The sequence below is a fragment of the Temnothorax americanus genome, unplaced genomic scaffold, assembly GCF_048541705.1.
Source record: "Temnothorax americanus isolate GAGA-0224 unplaced genomic scaffold, ASM4854170v1 Scaffold24, whole genome shotgun sequence".
In the NCBI taxonomy this organism is placed as follows: Eukaryota; Metazoa; Arthropoda; class Insecta; order Hymenoptera; family Formicidae; genus Temnothorax; species Temnothorax americanus.
Genome location: NW_027509381.1, coordinates 2,081,232 through 2,102,915, shown reverse-complemented (window position 1 = coordinate 2,102,915; position 21,684 = coordinate 2,081,232). Strand labels below are relative to the sequence as shown.

The following is a 21,684-nucleotide window of genomic DNA, read 5'->3' as shown; positions in this document are numbered from 1 at the left end:
TCCTCGTCCCCCCCGTAGCCCTCATCGCGGATTCGTCCCCGCTGGTCACCTACTTAGCCTGCTGGTCGTGACGTAATGTACGAAAGGACGTTTACGCGAATAATGCCGGATCTCGAGTCATTATCGAATATCTCTCTAGGTCCTCTCGAGGTCCTCTATGCGGTAACGCCGACCTTGCGATTGCTCTCCCGAGAGAAGAACTCTCTTTGCGCCCAAAATATATTGCCTCGGAAGTTATTTGCCGGCAAAAAGAATTTTGTGCGGAGATCCTTTTAAGTGCGCAGCACTTTGCACATATTTTCAATCCTTCGTGTACTCTCCCTTATTACGAGATTCGAACTTGAAACGCGCGACTTTGCATATATCCGCAAAGGGCTTTCTCCGGCCCTTCCGGTCCTTTTTTCCCTTCCGCACGGGAAGGCCCAGAAGGTCGTTACTTATTTAAAAAATACTCCAGAATGCTAAAGAAAATTGCGCATACAATGGTTAATAATAATAATAATAATTTATTGCGTGCGAGATGACAGCGATAGTTGACGGGATAGACAAATGTGCGGTGCGAGTATGACGGAGATACACGCAGAAGATAAGACGTCGGCATCCCGCTGCCGTGATGTCTATCAGAAAATTAAAGGAAGAGATAATGAGAGATTCGCAACTTAAAAACAGATAGAGTGCGAACGAAACAAAAAGGTGCGGCAAACACCTGATTTGCACACGCGATTTTAAACATCACGAATCGCCACCTTATCACCACACTTTTCCTTATCAAAGTTAGTTGGAAGGAACGTTATTGTGAACATCAATCTAAAGTAGAGCGGATGAGCTAGCCAAGGCGTGCAATGTCGCGTCGACACGCGAGAGCAAATAAGAGGAGAGCGCACCGGAGTATAACGGATTACGCCAAAGTTACATTAGGGTCTGCTAGATTATGGAGATAGATTAGACAGCAGCGTGAGTCTGAGAAAGCCAGAATACAGGTATCTCTGCCGCAGTGCGACGGCGACGCGACGGTCTCGTATGTACGCGCTACTTTGGCGTTATATTCATTATGTCTCTCGCAATATTTCGTAACGCGGTCTACGGCATCAATTCGGTTACGAAACCGTATTATTTCGAAGCTCGCGATCAATTAATGAAATATTGAGCGAGGATCTATAATAAGGAAGGAGATGGCTCATAAGCTACGCTTTAATGTTGCTTGCGGTATGTGCGCGTGGTGCAACCGTCATCTATTTGTTATATTGCTATACGTGATTATGCTACTCCACGGATGATCACTTTGTCATATCCGCGCGAGACCGGCAGTGCCTTAATTACCACCATTTTTCATTACGATCCTTGTGATACGTCGTTGACAGCGATGATCAGATCAATCAGAAGTTAGATAGAAATTTCAAAGATTATTTACAGCTGTAACGATTAATTATCATAAAAATAGGTTTCTTGTTGTCTTGTTTATTGAGAAGGGAAGAAAAACAAAACGGAGAGAACAACGAAATATAAAATTATTGTTTGATATATTTCGCCCGATTTAATCGATTGTGCGTCCAAGAAATGTATATCTCTTATGTCCATTTCCATCAATGTATAAGATTGACTTTAATCTCGGCAATCTTCAAAGTTAATCTGCATTGGTAAAAAATGGACATTACTCCGCGAGACATATTTCTGTGTTTTTCAATGAATGTACATGTATTTAAAATCCGAGTGATAAGTAGATCGATCAGAAATTAGATAGCAATTTCAAGGATCACAACTAATCACAACCAATATAACGATCGCTTAATTAATTGCTGTCGCAAGAAACACGCGCGCGCTTAAAAATACGTTGCCTCGTTACTTTACGAAGAAGGGAAGAAACGAAATGGAAGTTAAAAGATGAAAGCAATTACTGATAAATTTACATAATTATTACCTTAATTACACATTAATATATTTAATCGATCGTGAGTATCGTGTAAGTACAAGAATATGTATCTGTTAAAACGCGCGCGTGTTTCGTCGAGATGAGCGCGGTGTGTCTTTTTTATCTAAAATGCGTTTGTCAGGCTGACGTAACGCGATGTACGATGTAATCGTATATGATAATTCGCTACATTACTAGGGTCAGCATCTCCTCCGATTCGGTCTTGTGCCCCGTGAATACGGCGAAAATGGACGGGACATACCGCGCCGTACCGTGTACTACGTACCAATCTCTCGCTCTCGGCACCTTTCACCGGAGCGCGTGTCATCACGGTCCATCATATTCGGGGCAGGCTCCAGAGAGCCTCGCGCGCTCGCTCGCGAATCTGCGATCTTAACGTACTTACCCTCTCGTCTCGTCTCGAGAGCTGAGAGCTCTACCCGCCGGCTATAATATCGTGTCCCGCACGACGACGCTCCACGTCGCGTCGCTCGGCACGTAGAGCCCGGCGCGTTAAACAGTACGTACCCCGTACGTCTTACGTTAAGGAATGCACGCGGGAAAAGCCGCGGTTTACTCCCCACCCCACCTCACCCCCATTCGGACATCGCATAATCGCATTTTTTTCACCGGTGCCTCAAACTATATGCCGCTGAATTACCCCCGTAAATGCCGCGCGACTGGTAATTCCGCTTTTCTTACATTCCTTCGTGAAGAAGGAAGCGCGCGACGAGAGGCTTCCAGTGGAATCTCGGGCATATACGTGGTCGTCGATTAACCGAGATCGACGGCCGCTTATTAGCGGCTATTATACGGCCGCGATATATGGATATACAAATAATTATTTATCGTACCTAGACTAACGATCGTGTGCAAAAAATTTCCAAGACTATAATAGTATATGGATCATAACGAATGGAAAGGCTTTTGGAATTTGTTAAACTTGAGCTGGGATGGACAACGTAAATTTCGATCTCGGTGAACATCCGTAATAATGGTACCGACTGCTGATTTCGCGCGATAATGATGCTATGGTACTTTTGTCAGGGATCTCGAGAAGATCCTCGACTCATCGCGGACGTTTCCGCAAAGATGAAATTACGCGATCGCGTGGAAGTGTCGGGAAACTTGAGACAGTGAAAGTGATCCCTCGACCCAGGCGAATGTACCTCCGATGTTCTAATAAATTAGTTGGATGGTGCTGTGTGTGATCAGGCATTCATTCTCAAACTCGTGGGATAAGATCCGCGGGAAGAAATCTCTCGCGTTAAAATTCCTTCCGCATATATTATATTGTTTAAATCCTATTATATTATAATATATTATAAAAAAAGATAAGTTTTATCGTTGCTTATAATATTAGTTAAACCTGTTTTTTCTATAAAAGTAATGATATAAAACATTGCACCCCAGTTGGGATTAAAATACTATGTATAATGATGTAAAAATTCTTTCGCACAGCACATTTCGATTTGCTATATCCATTAAAGAAATACAGAAGGAAAGAAAATTTAATAGAAAATAAACTTGGCGATGTTATGCAACAATTTTCAAGTGAGATATCTTAATTAACTAAAAAAATATCTGGTTATTAACAATAAATGTTTATCACGGCAATATTTATTTTTTATTGGCATACAGGATAACTTGTAACAACAATTTGGATAACTGTGTAACTGTGTGTGTTTTCGTATTAATTAGTCAATAAAATATTTAGTTACCAACGATAATTTTTATTAATATGTCAGTCAGAATGTTATATTTGATCGACACTCGATGGAATACGTCGTGATCGGTGAGAGATCGTTATCTCATGGGAGATTTAACATTCTTGATGAATAATTGATCGCGAATACGCATCGCTGGCGCTCTAATGTTTTTAATCGAAGTTACGAAATACCTAAGTGTAACCGCGCAATGATATTAAACACATCATTACTCGAACATAACGCGTTAGCGTGAACGTCGTGCCGTGATTTCACGCTCCACCGCGCGTTATTATCGATCTCTTGTTAGAAGCCATTAAGTACCATTCATTTCTATATACGAGACCCCGTGGCGACTCGGGCGAAGAATTCGTTCGGCATCGAGCCCCACTCTTAAAGCCAATTATATATCGATGCACCTTATAATAATCTCTAATTCTCCACGACAGGTGCGTTAACGCGCGGACGATGAAAAAGCTCGACACTAAGGATCGTGCGGCCGGTTTAGAAAATGTATTTGTCATATACCACCTAGTGGGCTAGTGGGAGGGGAAAGGATCGCGCTTTCACGCTCGGACCAAGCGTCCCGCGACCGGGATGAGATCACGATCGCGAGAGAGACAATGTCCGAATAACGGCCTCGAATCGGAGTCATCCGATTTTTGAAGGAGGCCGGTGTCCGACCTTTCGAAAGTGTTTTTTCTCCTCCCTCCCGCTTCCCTGAGTGCCAGCCGGCCTTCTCTCTTCCTCGGTTAGGCTCGAAAAAAAAAAGAAGCGATGTTCCCGTGAAAGTTGCCTCCTGGCTACTATATACGAAGTGCCGTCACGCCGCCTCCCACCCCGGTGATCTTCCCTAACACTTACCCCCCCCCCCCGATCTCTTCGCTCCGCTCAACCTCTTACCCTGGTCTTCCATCCTATAGCCCTATTTCGCGCACAGAGTTTCTCTCCGACGCCAATTTTCTTCAAAATTATATATGGCTAACACTTTTTTCGTTACGTTTTTAACGAAGTTCGAGGTTTTCTGGTTTCCTCGAATCCAAAAAAGTTACTCGAAGATCGATAGACCATCAGCACAACGAATCCGCGGTAATATAAGTTATAAATTATTCTTTTTTGCGCGACAACTGGGGAGCGTAATTTTTCTTTGGAGATTTCTCTGCTCCGGTTCATTCGCACACAATAAAGCGGCTAGAATTCACGAACCGCGCGCGCATAGGACGCTCGACTTATTCACATCGTGAATTCAAAGCGATTTGAATCGTCGTCCTGTTCCCATCGTTACTCGCGTCACGTGCACGTGAGAGCCCGCGAAAGAGAGAAAGAAAGAGCATACGCGTATGTACATACAATACAGACTGTCGCGCGCGAGCGTGCCGGCGAGCTTCCCTTTCTTTCTTTTCATCCGTTTTCTCGTCTTCTCTCGCGCGTTAAACTCTCGTGTCAATGAGCAAAGCAGCCTCGCTTTCGCTCGTCGTCTCATCTTTCCCCTCCGGGGCAATTTCGAGCAGCGAGCAGCTGTTCGGCGCTGTGATGCACGCGACGTATATACGCTTTTCACCCCGCGTGTTTGCCGCACGGTAAACGATAGCCGAGACGCATTTTCTCTCCTTTCGATCACCATCTCCTTAAGAAACATCGAGACTGCAGAGACTTCCCTCGGGGAAATTATCTTTAATTTACACTTTCTTCTTTTTTTTAAAGACCTACTAAATTGTAAATAAAATTAAAGCGATGCATAACTCTTTCTTCGCCAAAGAAAACAAATATTACGTGTTATGACAAACGTGGCTTAGGAGGCTTTGTTAAATTTGAAAAATTCAAACAAATAAGAAATTAATACAAACATCACGTAACGAGCAAGTCGATCATCAAATTCGTATATGTTACATTCAGCCTGTATATAACTCCCAATTTTATTCCATTACGTGAAAAATAGCAGAAATATTACGTACGCGATGTATATATATCTTGTATAGAGTATATTTGTTCTCTCCTGATTCTTTCGTCCAAGACTTTCGTTCGCGAACAGATCTTAATTTCGCGATACGAGAATCTGTGTCGCCTTAATTAATTGAGACCCCCAGCTATCTTCTCGCATCCCGTAAACACTTTTTAGGAAGACGCGTGCAAATTTCGCGCGTGTCCTATGCATTTCCCATGCGCATTGACGCCTAAAGAAACGCACAAGCATTATTCGCCCAGTCATCGTGGGAAATCCTCCTGCGCTACTTTACGGATTCCATCGGATCTCATCGTCGAGTGTCGAGTAGCTCGCGAGGATCCTTCGAGAAGCGTTCCGAGAGCGAGAGAAAAAAAAGGAGAAAGATAAAGAAAGAGAGAAAGAAAGAGAGAGACAGAGAGGTAAGGGAAACGCTTGAACGAAATCTGGCGACGAGCGTCGTTCTCGTCTCTTGATTAGCGGTTGTTTAGAGGAGCAGTGAAAGTTCCTCCGCTCGCGAGAGATGCGCGGCCTTTTTGGAAAGAGATAAAACGCGGCTTCCTCCCGTCTTCTCGCCCTCCCCCGCCCCCTTTCTACCCGTCCACCTGGGTTCCCTTCTCTCTTTTTCTCGGCGAGAATTGACGAGAGAATTCTTGTCGCTGTCGCGTAATACTCGACGGCGTTCTCATGCGGAAACGCACCGAGAAGGGAAATCGTCGCCGCACGGGGAATTAACCCCGTGGCCCACCTGTCCGATGAAACCGGGACCAAGCTGGAGTTGTGGCGTCTCCCTCTTTTCCCTCCTCTCCCCGAGTATTCCCTAAAATGTCAGTTGTGATACTATCATACAAAATACGATTATGTGCGCGTGCGAGTGTATTATTATAAAGCCACGCACCGAGTATAATCGGGATTAAAATGCCTTGTTAGCACACACCAATTGACGTGAAATTAATCGTCCATAAAAATGGTGATGTCGCGAATTTCTAAAGGGAGAAAAAGAACCGCGCGCGCGATTGGTTTGGGGTTTTTTCTAATTTGCAATTTTTTCCGAATTTTACTTCGTAATCCCGTTTAGAATTAAAATTGACGAAATTTTTGACGATTTTGCCTATTGTCTTTTTCGTTCGAAAAAAGCAACCCTTGGCAGATTCAGAAATGAAGGAAGTTCCACACTGAATCCGTTAGAATGTTAGAATCGATTCGAGTTGGAAAGGTGTACAATAAGTTGAGAGGCGTAGACATATTTTTTTTTATGTAAAAATACATAAAAAAGCTTTATTTCGCCACCGTTTTCTTGCAAAAAATAAGTATAAAAAACATCTCTCCTTCGCTCTAGTCGTCGTAAACATCATCATCATCATCATCATCGTCATCATCATCATCATTGTTATTGTCGTCATCATTATCATGGTAGTCGTCGTTGTGATCGATATCATCATCATTCTCCTCATTATCGCCATCGTCATCATCGTCGTCGTCGTCATCATCGTATTCAACATCGTCATCATCATCGCCGTCTTCAACTTCGTTATCGTTGTCGTCTTCTTCTCTCGGCGATCGCGCATACAACACAGCGATACGTCAATAAGGCAAGTATCGTCGTCGCTGATCATGTTAGAGGTATGTGAGCGGTGTGTGCGTGATGTGTGTCGGTGAACGGGGGGGTAGGACGGAGGGGCCGCGACGGGGGTAGCGGTGAATTGACTAGTATGGCCCGGATCCACCACTGGGTGCCCCGTAACTCGTGCTGGGTCCGCTCGGTCCGGTGCCACCGATTCCGCCGCCGATTCCGCCGCCGTGACCGCCGCCAATACCGCCGCCGTGACCGCCGCCGATACCGCCGCCGATGCCGCCGCCGCCGATACCGCCGCCGATTCCGCCGCCGCCGATACCACCGCCGAAACCGCCACCGCCGCCGCCGCCGCCGCCGCCGCCGCCGCCGCCGCCGCCACCGGTAATTTCCTTCTGTTGATGCGAAGAAAAAAGAAAATTAAATGATTGGAAGATTGGTTTAGAATTTTTGCGTTTTTTTTTTTACGTCACGCCTCGAGCTTCTTTCCATTACCTGCGTCTTGTATTTGATAAAGTAGACTTCCGGTTTGCTGGGCTGAGTGGGCGCGATGGTGGGCAGGCTGATCTCGGGCGCCTCCTCGGGTTTCTTGACCAACACGTAGATGAGCGTTTTCTGCTCGTCCTGTTGCGGCAGCGCGGGGATCACCGGAGCGGTCGGGGTCGGCGGAGTGGGCGCCTTGATGAAGATGATCTTGTAGTGCTTCTGCGCCGGACCCTGCGGCGCGATCGGCCTGATCACTCTTTCTTCGGGAGCCTCCGGGGGTGGTACGTGAACGTAGATGTGTTTTTGAATGAGCGCGCCACCGCCGAATCCACCGCCGAATCCACCACCGAATCCACCTCCGCCACCTGCGCCGAACTGTTGGATACCACCACCGCCAGTCCCGCCGCCGAGGCTACCTCCTCCGCCGAATCCGCCGAATGCACCGCCACCGCCGAATCCACCGCCACCACCTTCGAAAGCGCCGACCCCTCCGCCGCCTCCTCCGAGGGATATCCCTCCGCCGCCTCCTCCGCCGAATCCACCGCCGCCGCCGGGGGCACCGTAGCTACTGCTAGGCTGGCTGTAGGAGTATCCGGCTTCCGGCCGCGCCATCGCCGTCGCGGCGAGCGCCAGAATCTATGATTGCGAATCGATTCAATTTTACTTTCCCGATATGTTTAGATGTCAAAATATAGATAATAGAGATTCTCGCCTCGATGTTCGAGCATTGTCTCGTGGTTTTTCTTGAAGGATATTTTAATATGTTTATGTTTGGTTCTAATTTTAATACAATGTATCCCTCGTTATTCCACTTTCTCTTTCTATTCTTATTGTAATTTATTATATATATTTATGCAAAAATTATGCTACTGTTAAATTAAATACAGCTCACGAATAAGTCAAGACGAATTTGTTAAAATCTCAATATTTCTCACGTTAAATGCTTTCAAATTTGTCAAGTGAAATAATTCTATTCTTCTGCTCGTTCTTAAACTTCGGCAAACGAAGCAGTAAACGTATATATCTAGAGAATAAGCGGTAAAACGTTTCCGGAAGTGCACGGCGGTGGATTTACGAGCACGTGGAACTCATCCTTTTGTTTCAGCCGCACCGGTTCGCGCGCTTAGCGTTCCACGGTGTTGTTAGTATTACGTAAACCCGGGAGAGAATCCCGATACTTAAGTTCTTTTCTTCCTGTTTTCTCTCTCTCTCTCTCTTTCTCCTTCTCTTTCTCTTTCTCTTTTAAATCGCGCGAACGGAACTAGAGAAGTGGCACAATCACTGAACCGGTTCTCGGGTTAGTCACTATCACGGAGTACATTGACACCGCACACAATACTCCCTGTGCACCTTCCCCTCTCTTTTACTTTCTCCCGCGTTCTCCGCGCCTCCCGCCCTCGGATGGAACCCCTCGTTCTCGGTCGTGAACGAACGACGAATTCTCTCCTTGTCTCTCTCTCACGAACCTATCATCATCCTCCGAGAAATCTCCCGTACGCGCGAGAAGAAAGTCAGACAGAAGGATCCGAATGAAAAAAAAAAAGAGAAAAGAAAAGAAACAGCGAGGACGGGAGGAAGAGGAAGAAGGAACGAGAAGGGAGAGGAGAGGAGGGGAGGAGGAGGAGGAAACGAGAAATCGGGGAAATGAGAAATCGTCGTGGACGGGCTACTCACCACGAATGCCCTCATGGTTGCTGCTGTTCCTTGATTTGAGGACTGATGCTTCGCGGATGTCTTGCAGCCCCCTTTTATACGGGCCAGGCATGGGGGCCCCACTCGATGCCTCGACCCATCACCTATGAGATGCGACGGGAGCACTATTGCAAATCTCTCTCCCTCTTTCTCTCTCTTTCTCTCTTTCGGGGTTCTTACCTCTTCTTGCGATACGGAGAGCCCGTACTGCTCAAATTTGTCTCTCTGTACTTTCGGTTGAAAAATCAACCATTCGATCCGGATAGGATCGGTTGCGTCCATCCGTGACACACATGCGTCAGGCAGTGTTAATTCAATGACGAATGAACGTGAGAAATGGATCGTACGACATCTCGTATCACGAAGATCGCGAGAATTTATCTAGTTCGTTTATACGCGATTAACCGTATAATAACAGCATTATTTTGTTAACACAACGGTCTTTCAACGAAATGATATCTTATCACTGCTGATCAAACTCAGACAGTTCTTATTAATTTTGATGGCTGCGTGATGTTCTCGTACATAAATTTAGATAAAAATTAAGTATTTCTTGCGTTACGTTATTCCTAATAAAGAACGATAAAATGCTGCGATAAAATATTAAAAAATTCGTGTATAAATTTCGTTGACTTTTATTGACTCATCGAATGTCTGACATTTTATGAAGTTGTTAATGGCGAATTTTTTAATGATATCGCGCAATCATTTACATTCCTTATTACAAGACTCTTACGAAGAGACACAATAATTTCGCAGGTACTTGAAGAAAGATTGTAATGCAGGCATTATTCCACCCGCAAATTATGCTGCGGTTTGCCATACAAGTTTCAGTCAATTTCCTGCAGTCGCCTGCAACTTCCTATATAAGTCGATGTCCGCCCACGAAAACGCCACTTTCTTTAATACCAAATTTTTTCACGGCCAGGTACATAAATTGTCGATTAATTGTCGTCGGGCTGAAGCTGGGAACGCTAATACTGAAACGGAACTCCACACAGAGAGAATTTTCTCTTGGAATTTATCCTGAAAATCATGGTATTTGTGGGACGACATGTATTACGAAGAATTTTATGCGAGCTATTCTGATTAATATATCTACCGTAATAAAAAATATTAATATCTATTACAATAAAATGTAAAATATGTTTGATTAATTTTACTGAAATATATATAGTAAAAATTCAATAATTTTTCAAAAATTACCAATCTGCTTGGTAATTTTTATTAAGTTGTTCGTAAAATGTCTTTTGTATATTTCACAAATTTCTCGGTAGCCAAGTTGTCCCAAGTTTGTAGTGAATTAAACGGTAAAATATGACGAAAAATTCTCTCCGTGCAGAGATTTTTATTGCCGCGATTCTTTTCGTACCTCGTGCACGTACACGTGGTCGAGTAAGCAGATGACGAGAGTACACACGGTATAATGACACGCAACAATATACGAAATACGCGAATAATGCGAGCGTGGATCTTGGCGCAGGGTATATAGTTAAATCTTACACTTAAATGCAGCTACGCGTTTCGGAAAATGTGAGTGAGAGCCGAGGGCAGGCTGAATCGCGAGAACCTCTGTTTTGTATGACTCGAAACGTGGATTTGTAGAGCGATGATGATAACTGATATAACGCACGCCGGCCTATTCAGGCCCGTGGGAAAAATTGAAATTGAGTTTTACGGCGGTGCGTAGGCCCGTTATCGTGCGTATCGCGTGTTTAAAAAGCGTGATTTTCGCGCTTTTGTAGAAAGCGTAACTGGTAACGTCCGACAGCCGCTTGTGGCATCTTCACGAGACGCTCGACTGAACAAATTTTGCTCTATTACGTCATATTGAGATGTTCTACTTGAAAAATATTTATGCAATACTCTAATTCATAAATGCTGCGATGTATATGAAAATCTTCGGGCTTAATGCGAACTCTGTTTCGTAAGAGCTTATAAAAACGTTGCTATCGATGAAGAGGTCAATCTTTCCTCGTAAAAATCTACAATTGGAATTTACAATAATGAGCCTGAATTTATTTTCCTCGTTTTTATTTATTTATTTATTTATTTATTATGATCGATTTTTCGATCGAACAATTAAGCGACGAGAATTCATTCAATTTCATTTTCGTCAATTTTCGAGGCTTCTGTCACACGTAGAAATCTGCATAAACGTTTATCTCGTTTTTTTCTCCCAACTGAGACGCGGACGTTTCACGATTGACTAAGTACTTAATTCGCGGTAACCGAATGCTTTCCGCCACTGGTGGTTGAAACAATGGAATTGGCTGCTTCCGCGATCCGCCGAGAAACGGGCAGGAAGAGAAAATAACTTAAAAAATTTCGATTGCAACTTCCTCGGAAATGCCTTACGTTCATGCATACCGCACAACGACGAGAAAAGGAGAAGGACCGAGAAAGAAAGGGGGAGTGAGAAGATCGGTGAACCGAAACTCGTTTTTTTTTCACCGATATATCGTCGCTATTAATGCGGAGAAAATTAGCATAGAGGATCCTACGAGCACGTGCCGACTTAATTTTGCAATGATGCGCGATGCTCTTGCCGCGCTACAAGAAAAGTAGATCACGAGCGGAACGAGTTCTCCAATTCGGACGCGGCACGACCATCGGTCGACGAAAAGTCAGCCTTGCTAAGTGACGGTATATCCTCTCACGTTCGAGGTCCATCTTTCCTGCCTCCCTCCCTCTTACCCCTCCTCAGTTAACATAGATATAGACGAAGAGAGGCTACGGTTTCGATGAACGATTCAAGAATGACATAATAACGAAACTGACACAGGCCTCCGCGCAGGTCCTACTCTTCTTCTGGCAGCCTCGACACGTAAACGCTGTATTATTCGGCTCTTCATTTCAACGACTGTTTAAGTCAAACGAAAATAGAATAAAAATTCGAGAAAGTTTAGTCGCACGCGTTGTGGGATTCCACGATTTTATCTTGTTTGTAAACACGATTAATAATCATCAAAATTAATTATGTCTACAATTCGCATATTTATGTAATAAAATAATATAATTAAAAAACTGAGAGAGAGAAAAAGAGAGAGAAGCAGAAAAAATAATGACCAAGCGGGAGAGATTTCGGTCATAAAAGGCACACTCGCTACACGAATTTCTCTCGGAGAATCCTTCTTACGATATAATCAACATGATAGATCGCGGTAAAAGCAGATGTGTGTATCGTTTGATAGATAAATATTTCGGGGAATGTTAGAGCTCACACGGTGACAAGTCGCAAAAATTATCGTCGGCCTTCATTGCGAAACTGAAAGTTTTTGTTGCCCGCAAGGAAGCTTTTGCCTTCCTCGCGGGAGGAAGACGGAGAAAGAGAGAGAGCTAGAGAGAGAAAGAGAGAAAGAAAGGGACCTCGAAATCCATTTGACCCGAATATTCGACTCGACGTACATACATACATACATACGGAGACGCATCAGCTTCTCGTTTTCTTCTTCGTTTCCCGGTCGAGGAGGAATTAAACTTTCCCGGCTAAGGAAGCGACGGCGGGAATCTTCCTTCCTCTGTCGCGTTCTCCTCCTTTCCACTGCCTGAGCGCGGATTCAACGGGATCTAGATCCTTATCGATCGCACACCGGATTCTCCGATCGGCGTCGGCCATTGAGGACGAGGACGAGCACGAGCACGAGCACGCGAGAGAGAGTCGTGCCGACACAGCTTACCGTGTACCACGATTCCCCTTGGAGAGAAGAACCGACGCAAATTGCTCATAGAATTTGGTTGCCAGACGATACATTTTTTAAACTGACATTAGAAACTGACGCTCGTCCCAGTTATGTAAAACTGTTAAATATTAAAAGGGTGAAATTTGAACCAATACCTTGAGTTAAATGACATTTTGTTGTTTTTAACTATTATGTATGTCGGAATTTATTATTTTAACACAAAACAGTATTATTTTATCTCAAAATTAGTTCAATTAAATTAACATTGTTTTAGTTAAATAGCATCATATTGAGCAGGAGCAGTGGCGACTTATAAGAATGATTAAAAATGACTCAGTTGAGTATGATTTAACACTACGAATTTAACAGTGTATTTTAAGATACTAAACAAACAAACTAAAACAAACTAACAATATAAGTTAAATAGATATATAATGAAATAAACTCGTCTTCTCTTTATCGTCGAGTTTTAAAATGTTACAACCTTACCGAATGCAACTAATTTATCATTAAAGGACGCTCTTAAACGGTAGCGTTGTAAACCTTTATGCGTTCCGTTGCACAAATACCCGCGACACAAAAAATTCATATCGTCCCGAAAAAACAAAAATATCACCGGCCCAGAGAGTGTCCCAACTCCTTCCCATAAAGCGTCGTAGCGCGTAATGTAAACGTAACGTAATTTGCGTCACTTACATTACGGGCAGATTAGACGTCACGCTCGTCGCGAATGTGGAATACCGTGAATAGTGTGCCTTCTTTTCCGCGACCGTTGTGCAACACACGTGCGTGCGTATATGCATATAACGCAACTCTGCGCTAGCCATTATGCGTAAGTATCTTGGAGTATAATGATAATGATAGGATACGTCCTCGTAAATTTTACGCTCCCTCGAGGCAAAACGCTAAACCGTCGGAGCATATACACCTACGAGCCAGTGAAATCCCTCGAGATCTTCGAGATCGTGGCGAATAACGCGTATATACGTATGTCGGCATACGTCGCGCGCAGAGGAGTCGACTTTGCGTAACGGATCTGCCTTCGAATATGAATACCGCCACCATAACGGACCGTTCGATAGGTGCCGATAGTTTCCTCATTGAGAGCACTGGACAATCGGCTGGGAAAAAATTTTTCTTCTTCCCCTCGCGCGTCCAGCGTGTCCGGAGAGCACCGGGTATAAATTAACGTTGCGCAATATTTTATTGCGAGACGTAATCGAGCGAGAAGCTGTAAGAAACCGAATGTGTAAGACTCGGGCTCGTTAGAAAAGGTGAAGCGAAATAGAAACTCGCTCGATCTGATGGCCGCGATATGCCGCGGCCGAAGGTGCGGCGAAGAAGCTGGACCCCGTTACGCGAAATATATTACAGCGAGAGAGAGAGAGAGAGAGATGCCCTCGAAAACGCGGCGTGGCGCTCGGCAAATGAGTTACATATGCAAATAACGTTTCGCGAGCGATTCAATTCGTGACGGGGAACATCCCGACACGCTGGACACCCCGCCGCCAGTCTTTCCCACCCCGTTAGATAATTTCGCAACGCGAGGCAATTTGCGCCGAGCGCTGCGTCAGATTGAGCATCGATTCTTCGCAGCATCTAGATATTCAATAGTTACAAAAAATACGCAGCATTTTTAATATAGTTATAACAAAATACTTTATATATATATGGAGAGGTAAAAGAGTCATAGCGGCTTTTAAAATATTGACTCGTATATGCATATAGATGCGCAATTTATATATTGTACAGATTGCATCTATGCACACGAATCAATTATATTTCAAAAAATTCGACTTACACCACTATGACTTATCCCTCCATATATTATACGGTATATTTTTTTAACAAAAATCTAGATGCTATACATATGTATATATATATATTAAGATGTACAAAGTGCTTTATATGCGCTACGATCCGTGCGCGGGCCTCTCGAGGACAACCAGAACAAATCTCTCCTATTCACTGACCCGGGAAGGAAGACCTTTCTACCTTCGAGCGCTGTGCGGCATATCTCGGGACGTCCGGTTAAATCGCGCGGGGTACTCGAGATACGATTTTCCCGTTCACCTCGGGCCTTACGCGGCTTAATTACATGCCCCTTCGCTCTTGCTCTCGGCTACGTTAACTGTCCAGTAAGAGCGCAGCGAGGACGCCCGTTCTTCCTCCGCTGTTCTTATCCCATCTCGTCTTCTCCTCGTCTGTCGCATCTTTCACCGTACGAATTCGCCATTGACGCCGATCAGACCCGGAGTGGTCGTACTCATTGCCGTAATTGCGAGGATATTTTAATTAGATCACTTAATCTGTCGAAAAGCAGTAGATGTATATTAATTTATTGATTTCAATGACTTAATGTGTATTTAATAATTTTTTCTTTTCTAATTTATTGATTTATGGAACCATTGGGATATTGATTTATAATTTTAAATTACGCAAAAGGGATACAGTTATAGTGTTATATGTTGTAAGCTACAGGATTAAACGCGACGCGATCGCCGATACATGACACGTGTATTCCATAAAGGCTGCGCGTAAAGTCTCCTCTTTCGCGTTCTCTCGATCGGCCCATTCGATTTGTCGGTCTGGCATGGTATTTCCGCGGGGATAATCGCGTTATAATTGTAATGCCACGGGAGAAGAAGCGCTACGCAGACCACAGACTTGCCCGAGTGCCAAGTTATCCTTATCTAACACTTTCTCTCCTTTCCAATACCGTCGAGTCAGAGTATCCGAACGTCGTCTCCGAGGCGCTCATCTCTCGTCGGGTATTAAGGTATAAAATCGCCTTTGCGAATTTTCGGTTAAACCAACACACGGGTCAATTGCGTAACGCGCGCATCTCTCTCTCTCTCTCTCTCTCTCTCTCTCTCTCTCGAGTCTATAATCGCGTGATTCCTTATTTATTACTGTACTATATCAAAGAACTCTACATACCAGATAATTTTATGATGACTCTCTCTCTCTTTCTCTTTCTCTTTCTCTCGCTCATTCTGTATAGGATCTTACGAAATTTTTGCTGAGAAAAAATATGAGGAGAAAGAGAGAGTCGTTATAAAAATGGGGAAAGAGAGAGTCGCGTTATAAAAATGATTATAAATTGATTTACGTGGAAATTAGATATAATATTGCGTCATCAAGCTGCGATACTCGTTCTCTTGTAAGCACGAGAGGTCTATAACATTGATCTATAGATCCGCCGATAATCGTCTGGATAACGTTAACTCTATACGCCGAAGAGTTTCTTTCCGTCGAGATTATACTCGCCCGATATTGCCCGTTGTTCTCCGTTTTCTAAAACTTTTGCAAGCTCGGAGAAATGGAAGCGCGCGCGCGTTAATTCCATCTCCTGGGAACACGATACAGCGGCTCACCGGGGACTCACCGTGTTACTCTCGATTAATCGGCGCAATCATCGCGTAATTCTCACGTCTCTGCTGATGTAATCTGGAACGGCCGACGCGACGCGATTCGTCCTTTAAATGGGCGGGAGTAATTGGCGCACCGGCTTCTTGCTCCATATCTATCATCGCCCAAACGTCATAATTCTCCCGAGGTAGCGGTTAACCCTTTCGCTCTTCCATTTTTGCTGCGTTGTTAAATAATATATATTGTATAAGATATTTAACTATACGAGGATAAGTTCCACGTGGTTCTCGTTGTGTGTGAGAATGATATTCGTTAAACGTTACGAAATTTTAGTGTTTTATTTTATTTCTTTACAAATTATATTATAGATGACGGTAAAATTGATCGAGAGGATTAATCTCAATCTTTATATTAATCTCGTATTAATCGCATATTAATCTCGTGCCCGTAAAATTCTGTCGATTATAGACTTAACTCCAGAATTAAAATGATTCTACCAAATACACAATAATTGATAACAATGGAGATTGGGTATCAGAGTGCTTGATGATCTTTCAAATTGAGCAAAAAAATCTTTTTTTATTTTAAGACAATAATATAAGAATAATGATCCACGATGCTCCTGCACGACAAGCTATAAATTCTTACTTTAATTTATTTAACGTGTTGAGAAAATGAGAGTTATGCTCGCTCCAAGTTGCTCATAAATCCGATAGCAATGATTATCAATTAGACGGACCATCGTACGATGGGGTATCGTGAGAAACGGCGTGTTGTATAATAGCGTTGCACCGATCCTCGCTAACAGACGGATATAAACCGTAGAGGCCCGAGCGGCGGCGGCGACGGCGGGGCGTTATATACTTTCCAGGAAGTATCCAAGGCGGAAGGGGTACGTGGTCACCGGGGTCAGGAAAATCGATACGTGCGCAAGAAGCTGCATCACGATTCTGCATCTCCGTTCTTCGGTATAACCGACACACCGCGCGATTTCTTCCGGTATAGAAATATCTCTCCCAATTCATCACCTGCGGCGAGTTAGACCTCTGTTTGCATTAAGTTTCCGGTATGAAGGATAATTTCTTTTTTTGGGGGAGGGAAGGGGAACAAATTATGTGTAATATTGTAATATACTAATGACATTTCGTAGCACATTCGAATAGCCCGACGTCCAACAAATCTTCTTTATATATATATATATATATATATAATCCAGCCATAATATAAATAATTTATAAAGGCGCGCGCGCTGAAGAAATGCGTGTATGAGCATCTCGAAAAGCGCAAATCACGCCGACGAAGTTAGAAAATCGGCGTGCAGCCGTGAAACTCCCACGCCGACAAAGGTAGAAAACCGCCGGGTCTAAGAAGAAAAAAAAAGAGAAGAATCTCTCCCGCGGGGGTGACATAACGTATTGTGAACGCCGATCGAAGGCGAAATCGTCTCGGCGGCGCCAGTATAACACCGAGAAGTGAGGAGAAGAAGATGCGTCAATAATAGACAAAACCGGCGGAGTACTGAAAAGCTGTGGGAACGCGCGGTGCCAAGCATCATCGGCGGTGGTAGGAATGTCTCTATGGCCGAAGAAAGTTAAGAATTTTCACCTCCTAGAGAAAGCACACCGCATGACGCATGTAGATATTACGCCACGTATAGAATGAATTTCCCCCCTCGCCTCGACGGCCTTCGATCCCGTCGTCGTCGTCGTCGTCTTCGCCGTTGTCGTCAGCACAATACATCTTCTCTCAATGGGTCGTCTCTTATCGTCGCGTTGAAGCTTCCTTCTTACTGCCTTCCGTTTTCTACCCTTTCGTATAATAATAATAATAATAATAATAATAACTTTATTGCATAAGATCCCAGCTAGCAGAAGCTTCTAAGACATCTTAAAAACGCTTAAAAGAGGTCTAACGTCTGAAAAATTATGTCGTCTTTCAAACGTCTTTATGATGTCTTTAAGACGTCTTTTAGAACTTTCTGCCAGGTGAGATTGTGTGGTATGATTGTATGATAATTATAAAGAGCTCGAATATATATATATAAAGAAAATGTACGGATAAAACTACTGATAAAAGTTATTGCTACGATGCCTTTCTGTAATAAAATGAGATGATCAAAGCGCGCGAAAGGTGGATAGATCGTGAAATAAAAACGCGGCGAACAGAATAAAAAAAAATTTCCCTTATTTTTTTCTCACATTCATTAATACTATTTTCGAATTATCGTTTCAATATAACAGATTCGTATGAAAATTGTGGTATTCCTGATGCACTATGCAAATTCACGATATTTTTCGAAGAAAGCACCCGCGTCTCTCAACGTTCTTCATCCAATCAACATTCCAATATGTATATACGTTCTGCGGCTCAGCTGTGCGCGCGGAGGAGATAGTTGTCGTTCACTCTTACAGCACTAATACAACTTGCAATTAAGTCGGTTAATTAAGTCAGTTAATTAATATCATTTATACTTGAAAAATTCATGACCCAAATAGCATTTTTTGTCTAGGCTTAATTCGGAGATGCGAGCAGGCATAAATGGCAAGCTCTGAAAAACTGAGATTTTTCCGAGACAAGTACTAAACGATACTAATTAAAGAGGAAGCAATCTCGAGAATTGTTAAAATCGTTTTCGGTTGTATGCGTACGAACCAACTCTCTCAGAATTTTCGCTCGTACCTCTTCGCATCCTCCAGATCCACGAAATTACGAAAGACCGATCCGCGGAAGCGTCCCGCGCAGCAATGCGTAGTAGCGTAAATCGCGATAGGCACCGTCGGTCGCGTCACCTCGCGTTCGAGGCACCTAGGAGTCGCACGATTCTTACGCAATACGGTGGATGGCAGGCGTAAAGCGATTACGCAGTAAGCAAGCAAATTTCACACTCGGACAGGTGGCCGAAATGTACAATAGCATAGAGAAATGAGTTTCTAACCGGTATTTCTGCGATACCGCGAAGAAATTTCGCGCAAAATGTAGAAAACAATTGTTGATGGAGTAAACTGACGGTACATCGTATGCGTATTGCAATCAAAATGACGATAAATCGATCACGAATTTGTATCAATAATCGCGTAATATATTTACGCGACATGATTTATTTTTTACAATATGATCGTATACTTAATAATGCTATTGATCGTACGCTTAATAATGCTAGAAACAGTATTTGATTACCAATAGAAATATACAATTTTTCTGAAAAAGACAGTTTTATCATATTTTGCTTGTACTTAAATATTGCCGCGGCTGTCATAATTTGTGGTTTGGTGGTGTTGTATTATAGGTGTAAGGCATTTTTGTCTCAAAAAATTCTTTGGTCTAAAGATATCTTGCTTATAGTTTAAATCCCGAATGAATAGCGACCATACCGAACGTAAGATTTTGATAAGTCACATTTCTGAATCCTGCGAATTCGATCATGTTCTGAAAATATAACAAAGAATATGAAGAGCAAGTATAAATAAAAACCGCAAACTACATTAGCAAGTTGTTAGGTATAATAGTAAAATAGGCAGAATAAAGGAGAGGTTAATAATTAAAATAGAAATAGAATAATTTAAATGAAACTACAGAAAATTCTAAAAAAAATCTCTCCTTACAACTCGTTATTACAGTTTATGTGTGTACATATAAGAAAAAATAAAACAGATATAAAAAAGTATTTTTTACCTTAAAATCCTCTTGTTTTGGAAATCTTCTAATGCTCTCTACGAGATATCGATAAGGTTTCCACTGCCCGACGATTAGTTGTCCCATCACAGGTATTATTTGAAAGGAATATTGATCGTACAACCTGAAACAAATACCAAATAAATTTTTCTACAGGATTGGTTCATGTATAATTATATTTTTATAAGTTTCCTATAATTTTTTAAGCCATATATACCATTGTAAAGGTTTATTTTCGATATGACTAAATTCTAGGCATAAAAATCTCCCTCCCGGCTGTAACACTCTGTATGCCTCGGACAACACCTGTGTAAAAATAAACGTAAATGTGTTTAATATAAATTTAATATTCAGATATTAAGACCTTTAGCTTAAAATGTGTAGCCGATATATTCTTTAAAGATTAATAAATATCAATTTCATATACTTTACTATCTTCGTACAACGAATGACCGATTGAGCGATAAGCTCATTACAAGCACCTTGTCAATACGCGTCACATTCCTTACACCAAACCCTATGGTATAAGCGGAGAAAGAATCGTCCGGGAAGGAAAGCTTCTCCGCGTCTTCTTCACTCCACGTGATATCGCAATTACCGTCCCGCGATAAACCTAGTCTACTCGCCCGTTTCTTCCCAACGTCTAGCATATGTTGATTTATATCGCACACAGTTACGTGGCTACGCACGTTGCGCGGATTTGGCGTGTTCCTCAGGAAATTAATATACCGAAACGTAATGTCGCCCGTGCCACCGGCAGAGTCCAGGAGACGGGTGCCGTGCGTAGGTCCTAATTCTTGCATAAACATATCTTTCCAGACGCGATGGATACCCAGACTCATCGTGTCGTTCATCAAGTCGTAAGAATTGGCGACATTTTCAAATACGTTATACACTGCAAGAAATATTCAACGTTAAGTGGCCGTTGATGTACATCCAAGATTTCAACAAGCTGCAAATGTTTGATCTCGTCCGCTTGGCAGCTGCCAATCTTCCGCGGAAAGAAGAGAAGAACGAAAGATATAAAAGAACGACAGAAGAATTGGAACAGAAACAATGGGGGAATCTTTACCTTCCTTTCCTTTCTCGCTCTCCTTAACCGTTTGAAAACCGAAGTGCGTCGACCTGTCATCGTCCTCCGATGGTGTCCTCGCCTCTTTCGAGTAACCGCGTCCAGCTGCAGCGGCTTTAAGACATCTGTCTAGTATCCGACCTTCCTTAATGATGTTCGCGCAAAGATTTTTACAAGCCATCGTACCAAACCACGTGTAGACGTAGACGATCAGGTAAACAGTGCCGTATGATCACCTGAATCACATAATGATACTTGACACGTTGACACTGGTCCGTTCGTTTCACGTGCACTTTCCGCGCTCGGGATTGTCTCTCTTTCTTCCTCCGATGTCGCATCAAGCGTGGGACAGCGTCGCAAAGTGCAAATCAGTGCAAATACAACAAACAAATATCAATGGTCGTCGCGTGTTATCATAAATGTTATCAGAAAAACACGGGATAGATTGTGTCAATTGGCTGTCGAATGTGGAGCACGTCCCAGGTCTGAAAACTTTTTCACCCGATAATCAATCGCGTCTGGTTATTGCAGGAGCGCTGCAGTCGGTTGCTGTCGGCAGGCGAGCGACGGTTGTGCG

The 21,684-nt window shown here is 43.2% G+C and overlaps 2 protein-coding genes across 7 annotated transcripts; both read right to left on the bottom strand.

Moving 5' to 3' along the window:
• Positions 1-6,801: 6,801 nt before the first annotated feature.
• Twdlt (TweedleT) lies at positions 6,802-9,343 on the bottom strand. The gene is made up of 3 exons (XM_077408581.1): positions 9,291-9,343; positions 7,626-8,252; positions 6,802-7,525 (listed from the first exon to the last, which is right to left on the bottom strand). The coding sequence occupies exons 1-3, from the start codon at positions 9,303-9,305 to the stop codon at positions 7,265-7,267; spliced, it is 903 nt and encodes a 300-aa protein (XP_077264707.1). The 5' UTR covers positions 9,306-9,343; the 3' UTR covers positions 6,802-7,264.
• A 7,377-nt stretch (positions 9,344-16,720) lies between these two features.
• Positions 16,721-21,504, bottom strand: Coq5 (ubiquinone biosynthesis protein COQ3, mitochondrial). Of its 6 annotated transcripts, none has more exons than XM_077408575.1 (7): positions 21,108-21,504; positions 20,518-20,930; positions 20,253-20,341; positions 20,036-20,159; positions 19,043-19,789; positions 17,969-18,171; positions 16,721-17,409 (listed from the first exon to the last, which is right to left on the bottom strand). In XM_077408575.1, exons 1-5 carry the CDS (start codon positions 21,286-21,288, stop codon positions 19,700-19,702), a joined length of 897 nt encoding a protein of 298 aa, XP_077264701.1. In that variant the 5' UTR covers positions 21,289-21,504; the 3' UTR covers positions 16,721-17,409; positions 17,969-18,171; positions 19,043-19,699. The 6 variants fall into 6 exon arrangements, with proteins under 6 accessions (XP_077264701.1, XP_077264700.1, XP_077264696.1 ...); XM_077408574.1 differs by having other exon boundaries at positions 16,721-17,391; XM_077408570.1 differs by having other exon boundaries at positions 16,721-18,171; positions 19,016-19,789.
• Between the last annotated feature and the right edge of the window lie 180 nt (positions 21,505-21,684).

Coding starts and splice junctions, on each gene's coding strand:
- Twdlt (XM_077408581.1), bottom strand. Junction 7,526..7,625: donor TTATCAAATACAAGACGCAG/GTAATGGAAAGA, acceptor TCGCATCAACAG/AAGGAAATTACCGGTGGCGG.
- Coq5 (XM_077408570.1), bottom strand. CDS start 21,288: ATGGCTTGTAAAAATCTTTGCGCGAACATCATTAAGGAAGGTCGGATA. Junction 20,160..20,252: donor GAAAATAAACCTTTACAATG/GTATATATGGCT, acceptor TATTTGTTTCAG/GTTGTACGATCAATATTCCT. Junction 19,790..20,035: donor CAAAACAAGAGGATTTTAAG/GTAAAAAATACT, acceptor TTATATTTTCAG/AACATGATCGAATTCGCAGG.